This window comes from Mus pahari, chromosome 2, assembly GCF_900095145.1.
Source record: "Mus pahari chromosome 2, PAHARI_EIJ_v1.1, whole genome shotgun sequence".
NCBI lineage: Eukaryota > Metazoa > Chordata > Mammalia > Rodentia > Muridae > Mus > Mus pahari.
The window spans coordinates 157,784,462-157,794,943 of NC_034591.1; the positions used below are offsets into that span (position 1 = coordinate 157,784,462).

The 10,482-nt window shown below is 42.1% G+C and overlaps 1 protein-coding gene and 1 long non-coding RNA gene across 3 annotated transcripts in view; one reads left to right on the forward strand and one right to left on the reverse strand.

The window, feature by feature from the left end:
- Window positions 1-10,482, forward strand: part of Etnk1 (ethanolamine kinase 1) — a 69,650-nt gene that overhangs the window by 35,697 nt on the left and 23,471 nt on the right. Inside the window, exons 7-8 of one of the 2 annotated variants that reach the window (XM_021190079.2) lie at window positions 640-713; window positions 962-5,321. The exons of the other annotated variant lie outside the window; for it this stretch is intronic. Coding sequence (XP_021045738.1) covers window positions 640-713; window positions 962-1,034 — 147 coding nt within the window. The 3' untranslated portion in view covers window positions 1,035-5,321. Of the gene's footprint in view, window positions 1-639; window positions 714-961; window positions 5,322-10,482 lie in introns of those variants that run through there. 2 annotated transcript variants of the gene reach the window in all.
- LOC110316015 overlaps window positions 810-10,482 on the reverse strand; it is a 19,288-nt gene continuing 9,615 nt past the window's right edge. Inside the window, exons 3-4 of the long non-coding RNA XR_002380242.1 lie at window positions 2,613-2,690; window positions 810-1,084 (exon numbers count right to left, since the gene is read on the reverse strand). This is a non-coding gene — a long non-coding RNA (uncharacterized LOC110316015). The remainder of the gene's footprint in view (window positions 1,085-2,612; window positions 2,691-10,482) is intronic.

Genomic DNA, 10,482 nt, shown 5'->3' on the forward strand with positions numbered 1-10,482 from the left:
TCTCTCTCTCTCTCTCTCTCTCTCTCTCTCTCTCTCTCTCTCTCTCTCTCTCTTGTCACTCAATAAATGTAAAAATAATATAGGGTCTGGAGAGATGGATTGGGTCCTAGCCCTGTGCATGGTGCACACAGCAATCTACAACTCCTATCCCCGGGGATATAAAACACCCTGCTAGGTACTGGGAATGCACGCCGTGCACATAGATACATGGAAGCCCTCACACTTGTAAAATAAATCACATTAATTTTAAGTTCTAGGATGCAGTTTTCACTGATAGACTTGTTGGTCACTGTTGTAAGTAGTGTGTATGATGGAGGATGTGAACTAGTTCTTCTGTCTGTGTGTTATGTGGGATGCTCAATCCGCTTTGGACAAAGGTTACAGAAACTACTAGACTTCAGTTTCCAAGTCATTTTGACTTTGTCACTTGTCAGTAGGGACAGAGTCATCTGTGTTGACCCTGTACTTACTTGTATGCTTTAATGTGGCCATGTTGTGTGAAAATTAACAGAAGAAAAAAGGTATTTTGAGGGCTAGAAAGTAGAGAAAAAAAGAAATACCCTACATGTATAGAAATAACAATTTTGTATCGTGTACAAAAATATGTTTCCATAATTATTGCTCTTTCTTCTCTTGAAGGCTTCTCATTTCTTTTGGGGACTCTGGGCTTTGATACAAGCTAAGTACTCCACGATCGAGTTCGACTTCCTTGGGTAAGATGATGCTAACTGAGGTACTGTCTCCACGAGGTTGAGCTAGTGTAGACAGGACAGGGAGCCCCGTCACTGTTGGCAGCAGTGAAGGCCACATGCACTTACGTGCTCAACATGGGGAGTGTCCAGCAGGGGCAGCAGCAGGTGAAGCATGCACGCTGGCAGTGTGAACTTTGTGCAGTCAGCTCAGGGCAAGAGGAAGCAGGACTGAGGTCAGCTCTGACTCTGCCTTGTTCTTTCCCCACTAGGTATGCGGTTGTCCGTTTTAACCAGTACTTTAAAATGAAGCCTGAGGTCACAGCACTAAAAATGCCCGAGTAAAGAAGAGGCCTCGCTGTGCTCCAGGGGCTGAGTGACGCTTGTGGATGCTTCTGAGAAATTCCGAAAGCCAATATTTGTTAAAACTCATTTAATTTGGTTTTCTTGCTTTAAAAATTATGCCTCTAAACAACCAACCTATTTTTAAATAGAATGATGTTGAGAATATGCTTACTGCTGTCAGTTTGTGGCGGGCTAAAGATTTGACCATCAGCAGCAGCGAGAGTAAGGAGTCGGGCTTTAGCCTGTGGCAGTACAGCCTTGTTACATGTGAGTTAGTTATTACAGGTTTGACGTGACTGACTACTTTGATCTTCATTTGTTGGTTCAGTGTATGCAATAGGAATATTGTGGAAATCTTTAAAAGGTTTTGTTGATAGATTTAATTTCAGAAAAACATTCTTGTTGTTCAGTGTAACCTTTGTAAAAGGAATCATTTACTCTCAACCTTGGCAGTCACTGCCGCCTCAGTAGTGACGTAGGGTATTCTAGAGAAGTGTCCGTTGAGGGGAGGAAGGCAGTTACTGTCTCCTGGGGTATACTTTTGTGAATTGGAAATTGGAAATCATTTCTTTTTGGGGAGTACAACTTAGAATTAAATTGTCTCTACATAGCCTGACAATATAAAATATATTTACTGTATAAGCCTGGAATATAACAATTTAATGTTAAAATCTGTTATTAAGTCATGTTTTCAAATACGAGATACAGTCATTTAAGGTCATAGTCCCAAGTTTTAGAATTTACCTATCAAATTGTTTCTAACCAAAAGTTTATTTTACTTAAGATCCTCTGTTTTGTCCATTAAGTAATAGCTGGTATTGTTAGTATTTGAAACAAACATAGAGTTCATCATACTTGGAAGCAAGGAATATCATTTAGATGCTTTTTATTCAGATCCATTCCTTAAGTTGGTTTTGTGTCTCTAGGGTCAGCAAATGATTAATTATACATGTAATTCCAGAGTAGTGTTGTTGAAGCAGTTACAGAATCAGTAAGGAACATTTAGCTAGGTCTTTGAGCTTGAATACTTACAATCTAACCAATAAGGAAATGTGAATTAGACAGTAGTTGTGGTAGGAGGACTTGTTTTGATTTATCTTGGTTTTGTCAGTCTAGTTTTTATTTTGTGTAGGTGTAGGACGGAGGCAACTATTTCCTGAAAGGAAGTTAGGTCTTTGAGGTAGACAAGAAGGCTTTAATCTTTGAAGACTGCTCTGTGGGCTTGAGCAGTCGGGTAACTTACTTAGATTACTCAGACAGGCTTTGCACTTTGGTCACATAAGTGCTTATGTACAAAGTTGGCTCCATGGATCTGCATATTTAAAGTGTGCACTACAGATCTATTCTAAGATTGTCTGGTGTTCCGCATGACTTATGTTCTCAGCCAAGTGCTTTAAAATACTTGGATTGTATCAAGGTGTTCAAACCTAATAAAGTAGAAATATGCCATTTGAAATGGTAAATTCTAGCCACATACATACACTCTTAAATACGTGTCTCTAACAGTGTTAGACCTGGATTCGGTTTCTACCTCCCCAGCGCTGTAATGTTCATGTTTGTTTTTATGAACCATGTTACTGTAAGATCATTACAATTTTGCTGACTTCCTTGAATGGAAACAAATAATGACAAGCTCGTTACAATGTTCAAGCAAACCTGAAAAAAAAAAAAAACTGGCTTAGTGGAATTTTCATTCATGGTTGAAACATTGTCATAGGATGATAAAAATGTGAGCCTCCTGATTCTTTTCTTTCCTCCTTAAAATCCAAGAGTATGTGTCATGTGGAAACCCTGGAGAAGACAGTGTTTGCTAGTCTGTTCCTGTTCTTGAGAATGCTTTGAATGGAGGCTCACTGTGCTGCGGCTGCGGCTGCGGCTGCTGGTGCTGGTGGACTGCAAAGCAGCCAGTGGAAATGTGATCGACTCCTGTGGCAGTGAGTGCGATGACAACGAGGCTTCCTTGTTCACCCTGTTAGCATGTAAGAGATTGTGGAAAGAGACTAGCACATGGGAACTCTTGCCCCCATTCCTTGGCCAGATTTGGGTGCTCTGATGCACCTGCTTCTCATACAGCTTTTGGGGATCATGGTGTAGACTATCAAGAGGATTCAAAATGTCTTTTCTTTGCATTGACCATGTAAGGGATTCTAAAGAGGGTATATTGGGACTGTTCTGTAGAGCATCCCTCTAAAATGTGCCCTGTGGCTTGCTAGATATCAGTTGCCTTCTTTGTTCAGCTAAGGAACTTGAATGCCTTACCTAATCACTCAACTGGTAGTAAGCTCGTTTTGTAAATGTGAAAGTGGATGTTAGAAGTGGCATTCATGGATGTTCAATGTAATCAATAGACCGTAGTGGCCTGGATGCTTTCACAAGCAAAATTCCACATTTCTGCCCTCCACCCCCATCCTGTCTCCCTGGCAACACTGTATGATCTTCAACCTGACCAGTGATATTTTGATACCCTTCCTCTCCCTCTGTGCTACCACCATTTCTGGAAATGAGATGTGGTGACCCCGTCTTGCTGTTGACAAGATCTGCCTGAGATGAACATGAGCACAACAACCCTCATCAACTAGGTCTGCTTGGAGTGTAAATAGGATGGTGTAAATAAGCTGCTGTAATTAGTGTGAGTGTTGTCTTGCCTAAAGAGTGTGTAGTTCTGCATTTTCCTTTGTAGAAGTTTTTCTGTCACTAAATGATCCAGCCTGTTGTGTTTAGGCTGGGAACTGAGCAGTAAGATAGCAGGAACTGGAAGGAAAGTTCAAGGGTTTGGTTAACGTTGGGATTTATTTATTTAGCCTCTCAGTGCCTAATAAGACTTTTCTCCATTTTTTTACTTGGCTATTATTATTATTATTTTTTTTTTTTGTAGGTTAGATTCTGGGAAGCAGTATATTTATAGGACTCATCTTTGAGTCACAATTTGAAACTAAAGGAAACTAAAAATATAATTTGTTTGTAAACTGAAGTGTGGTCCCCTTTTCTATTTTCAGAGTTTGTTGACACTTTCTACAAAAACTTGAAATTCAATGTGAATGTAAATCTCATCCATACAAGACACAGGGCAAATGACATCTCTTAGGTTTGTCAGGCCCCTTCTCTGGAGTGGTTCAGTATGGGCCAACTATTTTTCTCTCCCTGACCCCCAAATGTTTATTTTAACTTTGTGTTACTAACAAAAAGAATTCCCCCAAACTCTCGGAAGAAAAATTAGAATATTTGAAAAGTACTCAGTTGTTTCTGTGTTCTGCAGAAGCCCTTCTATCTCTTGGTGACCTCACTGGCTGACTTGCAAAGGGCAGTAGTATCAGGTGGGATTTTATTTTATTTTCCTCTCTAACTTGCTTTTAAGCATTTTATCCTGCATTCCAGAGTACTGTAGACTTAAGTATTCCCTGTTAACTTGTCACCTGTCACCAGTGCTTTGTCCTGGGGTTGTCCTCGTGGCAGCAGCTTGTGCTACCTCACAGGGAAGGTGTGTGCAGGTGGAGAGCCTCCTGAGAGGTCTCTGGCTTCAACTGCTGTTGATTTTCCTCTGTTAGATTCTAGGCTGGCCTTTACTGTGAAGCTGAGCTGCATCCTCTGGCCTGTTCCTGTTCTGAGAAGCAGAGTAGGTGGTGAGCCGCCTTTCCCCACAGTGACAGCAGTGTTCAGTCTTGGGTTTGACAAATGCTATCAGCTGCTCCAGACAAAACATCCCCATTTTTGGAATTTCAGTCCATATTTCTGTAAACGAAAATACTGAAGGTTTTGCATTACTTTGAATTCTTGAAGGCTAAATTCAGTGACACTTTACAAAATGAGTTAGATTTGTTTTAGCAGTTTTTATGCTGAAAATTTTCATTTCTGGCTCAGTTTGATATGGGAAGAAACCCCAAAGTATTTGGATTAGCAACAAATAGTGATGCTTGATTGATGAGCACTTTAGCTCCTGTGTTGGCGGCAGCTTCTCTCCTGGACTGTACACTATGGTACCACCAACTTACCTTTGTCCATTGTGCATTGTATGGCATATGCACTTGCAAAAATACTCTTTAAAATAGTTACAATTTTATCTTTTGGTTGTCTTACCCATGGTGGTCCTTTAGATCCCATCAAGTAAGTTTTAATAAAACACTAGATAGTTATAGAACTGAGAACACCACATTGTCTTTCGACTAGTTTGTGACGGTGGAGCAGGAAAGCCTGTCCAATTGGAATTGCAGGCTTCCTAGCAGGGAAACTCTGAGAGCTAGGTTGAAGCCTGATGACCCCTGCGGAGCGGTGGAGGGCGGGGAGTGCTCGGTGGAGGGCGGGGAGTGCTCGGTGGAGGGCGGGGAGTGCTCGGTGGAGGGCGGGGAGTGCTCGTTCTCCAGCCTGCACCAGGGCGTGCTGCTGTTTGTTGTAGGTAGCGACATACTGAGTGTTCCTTGTTGGTAATCTGGAGTTGTCCTCTGTATTTACATGTACTAAAGTAACTGTAAACTAATGGAACTTATAAGAACTTTTCTGTATTTAGGAGCTTTTGTACAGCAAGGTCACATGTTCTGATTGAAAGAAGACATATGCAAGGGAAAAAGCTGAAACGAGGAGTTGTCATTGCATTAGCTGTCTGTTGAATTGGGAAGCTATGGCATAGGATCTTAAATTTGTGTTTCTCAAATGTGAATTGTAGTCTAATGCTGCTTTGTATAGACTGTGAGTGCTATGGATAGTGTCAGCACTGACTGTGGATCGATACCTCGCAGATGAGCGCAGCCTTTGTCCTAGCTTCCCCCTCCCCTCAGCAAGTGTCTGAGTGCTGGAGAACTTGCTTATCTGTTTGCTAGCAGAGATACTTCCTGCTTTTTCCTTTGTTGTTACATATTTTTATGTTTGAAATTTAATTTTTACTACTGTTAATTTAAGTAAAATTTGTTCCATGTATAAAATGGCATTGCCAGTGAAAATCAACAGCCTCATTCATGATGCTGCTGACGTGAAGTACATTTGTGTTCTGTGTTCATGAACTTGCAATGAAGCCGTGTTTCTTTTAAGATAAAGTGCAGCTTAGGCTTTATTTCTGTTTAATAAGGCTTTCTACCATTGATTAAATGAAGGAATGTATCTTTTTGAAGAGATTTATATTCTGTAAATAAACATTGGTTGTAACAATAAAGTTGAGTTCTAACTACAATGTGTCCATGTGGTTCATACTCAATTAAGACTGTCTCTTGTAGAATGGATATATGGAAGTACATGACTTGAAAGGGTTGGAGCTCAGTTGTAGAGCATTTGCCTAGCAAGGGCAGTCGGTGTCTTAGGTTTGATCCCTAAAACAAGAGAAGAAAGAAAAGTTTTCTAGAGTTAGTAATGAGGGCTGGAGATCTGTCTTCTTAGGAGAGGAGTTACCCAGTAGTCATGAGGACTGAAATTTGTATCCCAACATTCACATAGCAAGCCAGGAGCTCTCCACACACCTCTAACCCCAGCTCTAGGGGCCTGGGCACAAATGATCATTGAGGCTTGCTGGCTCCCAGCCTAACCAGGAAAATATGAGCCCAGGTTGAAGCATGTCAGGACACCAAATACCTCTGGCCTGCTCTTGTGTATCCACGAGTATCCACGTGTGCATTTATGTTTATTATTGATTGATTGGGACAGCCTTGCCTGTCCTGGAACTTGATTTCTAGATCAGGCTGACCTTGAACTCAAAAGAGATCCACCTGCCTCTGCCTCCTGAGTGCTAGGATTAAAGTCATCCTCTACCCCAGTAGGCTGATTGTATTTCAGCCACATAGAAAAAGAGGACAGGAAATGGGTTAAGGCTATATACATTTCCAAAGTCCACTCGGTGACATAACATACTTCCGGCAAGGCTTCACCTCCTAAACACTCGTCACCCTCTCCAGATAGCCCCCAGCTGGGCCAAGGGTTCAGATCCATGAGCCTGTCAGGGAACACAGCTCATTCAAACTGCCACATTCATTCTGGTTTTGCATTATGCTGTGAAAACATTTGAAAATCTGTATTCTGCCAACTGAGCCACACCTCCCAGGCTCTAGATCTCCACTTCGTGTGCTTCTCATCACCCCTATCAGGCTAACTCTTCCCAAACTCTGTGGGAGATTTCTCTGAGAAAGTCTGCTTAGCTGATTGTGCATCTGTGGCCTTTCCCAGACCTCAGTGCACTGCCCCACAGATACTTCCTGTCAGCATACTTAACTCCTCATTCCAGTCCTCTGCTTTAGGGAACTGTCTCAATGTGTGCCCACGCTCCCTAGCAGGATGAGCATTAGTTCTCTAGTCTCACATTGTAGTGTACTATGGGTACATGATGAACTTTCATTTCCTACACAAAAGTCAAAAAGTAGAGAAACATTTCCCAAGAAAACACTAGGAAGGTAGGATTTGTTACTTCAGGAAAGCTAAACCTCTGGGCAAAAATGTTGAGGTTATCTTGTCTGAGTTCGTGTGTTGCCTACAAGGAGAAAACCTAAAGTTGAAATGGATTGAAGTATTCCATGTACTTTCCCTCCATCTTGATTTGCTTTGGTGTTTAAGCCGCAATTGAGAGAAATATATTTTATTAACTGTAGTTAGTTTCTCAGAGGTGACCAGAATTCAGTATTCTTAGATTCTGGTATCCCAACATTTCTGAAGTCCTACTAGTTTGTGTGTGTGTGTGTGTGTGTGTACCTGTATGGGGGTCAGAAGACAGTTGTGTAGAGTCAGTTCTTTTTTTTTATTTTTTTATTTCAGGTATTCTATTTTTTTTTTCTTTTAAAGATTTATTTATTTATTATATGTAAGTACACTGTAGCTGTCTTCAGACACTCCAGAAGAGGGAGTCAGATCTTGTTACGGATGGTTATGAGCCACCATGTGGTTGCTGGGATTTGAACTCCGGACCTTCGGAAGAGCAATCGGGTGCTCTTACCCACTGAGCCATCTCACCAGCCCGAGTCAGTTCTTTACATAGTGTAATATTTCGATGAGAATGCAGCCCCTTCAGATCTTTGAATAATTGGTCTTTGTGGCATTGTTTCGGTACGTTTAGGAGCTGTGGCCTTGCTGGAAGGTGGGCTTTGATGTTTAGGAAGCACGTTATCCTCTGCTTGCTCCCAACTTTTTTGCTCATGGTTCAAGATGTCAGCTCCTCAGATTCCTGCTGCAGAAGCCATGTGTACTGGCTGGTTTTGTGTGTCAACTTAACACAAGCTGGAGTTATCACAGAGAAAGGGGCTTCAGTTGGGGAAATGCCTCCATGAGATCCAGCTGTGGGGCATTTTTTCAATTAGTGATTAAGGGGGTAGGGCCCCTTGTGGGTGGGACCATCCCTGGGCTGGTAGTCTTGGGTTCTATAAGAAAGCAGGCTGAGCAAGCCAGGGGAGGCAAGCCAGTAAAGAACATCCCTCCATGGCCTCTGCATCAGCTCCCTGACCTGCTTGAGTTCCAGTCCTGACGTCTTTCAGTGATGAACAGCAATGTGGAACTGTAAGCTGAATAAACCCTTTCCTCCCCAATTTGCTTCTTGGTCATGACGTTTGTGTTGGAATAGAAACCCTGACTAAGACACCATGCCTTCTTTCCCACTGGCACCATACACACAAATTCTCTTCCATATGTTGTCTGGTCATGGTGCTTCAGCACAGCAAGGAACTGTGCATATGGTTTACAGATATCAAGTCCAAGTTACTAGACTTAGTGCCGAACCTGCTGCGCTGACCTACCCAGAACTGACATGGTCTCAATGTAGCCCTGGCTGTCCTAGAAGTCTTTATATAGACCTGGCATCCAACTCACAGAGATCCCACTGTCTTTGCCTCCCAAACACTGGGATTAGAAATGTGTGCCACCATGCCTGGTTCAGCCTAGTTTTTAAAAGGTATGTCTATAACAGTGAGAGAAGCAGCAGATGACCATTTCCACCCTCTCTTAAGAGGAGTTGCAGCTAAAATCTGTAATTGGTTTTCTTGTAATATTTTATAGAACTCATGAAAACCCAAAGCAGATATTACTGACTTACACCAGAACCCTATTTATGAAAGCTAATGATAGCTGTTGGTAATGACTTGTATAGGCAAGAATCTTTTCCTCAAAGACTTGGCACTTGCACTGGAGTATCTCCTTTGATACAACCTGTATTTTGTTACTTCTATTGCTATGACAAAGTACCCTGACAAGCAATGAAGACAGGGTGTATTTTGGCTCACAGTTGGAGGGTACAGTTCATGCCAATAGTAGCAGCTGAGACGCAAATGCTTGCGATCCGGCTCTTTTCCTTTTCATACCCAGGATTCCATCCTAGGGAGTGGTGCCGCCCATGGTGACTGGGTCTTCTCAACTTAACCTAATCGAGATAATTCTCCATAGATAACACCCAGAGGTGATTCTAGAGCTCACAAAGTTGACAGTTGAGGCTAACAGCATACAATTGCTTTTGACACAGTGGGTATTTTTCTTGAATAATATAAATTCTGCATAAGACTAAATCAATATCACACACCCATCTCTACTAAGATCTCTCTAGTTGGTTTTCACAACTATTTGTACAGTGAATCTTAATAGTTGAAAAATTAATTCTTTTTACAGAAACACTGTATTTAGTAGTTAGTTGACGAATTCTATTTCAGTCTTCACAGCACACAGAGGATGCTAATTCAGACTCTCTCTTCCTCACGTTGTAACACTAAGAATTGGAATGTCATTGTGCTCCTTCCATATTTCTTCTTGTGTGGTGGCAGAAGGCTGTGTAGGTGCCTTGAAAAAGGCGGTCTTGCTGATGTCCCTAACAAAAGCTAAAAGCTATCCTACTCAAAGATTTATGAGTTCCGACTTTGAGATCTGACAGAACTGAACAAGAAGGGAAATGCTAGAACCGAGTTTGCTGGTGCCCACTTCCTTATCAGAACAGAATCCTGTTGTCTTCAGTTGTCCCAAGTGTTGACAGCACTGTTTCGTTTATCTTTTGGAGTAAAAGGGACACATTAGGGCAGGGAGGGGCGAATCTCCAAAGTCTGAAGACATCAGTATGGCCGTCTGTCTACATATCCGGGTTGATCCAGCTCTGGCCGTATTCTCCCTCCTACCTCACTAAGGACTCTTTTAAGACCTCCCGACTGGAGACCTCTGTACTTCTGTTCCCTCCTGTGACCTTCAGTAGGAACCCTGGACTCCATGTGTCACCTTGGCTCTCCTGCCAGCATCTGTAACAAGTGACCTCTCACCAGTGTTTCTCTCACCACCATCTAGGAAACAGGTTTGGATGTCCATCTGTCCACTCCTGTGATGGCAGCTGACCTGTTAATGACCTGGTTTTTTCTTTCCTTCCTCCCTCCCTCCCTTTCCCCTTCCCCTTCCCCTTCTTCCCCTTTCCTTTCCTTTCTTTTCCTTTCCTTTCCTTTCCTTTCCTTTCCTTTCCTTTCCTTTCCTTTCCTTTCCTTTTTCCTTTCCTTTTTCCTTTCCTTTTTCCTTTCCTTTTTCC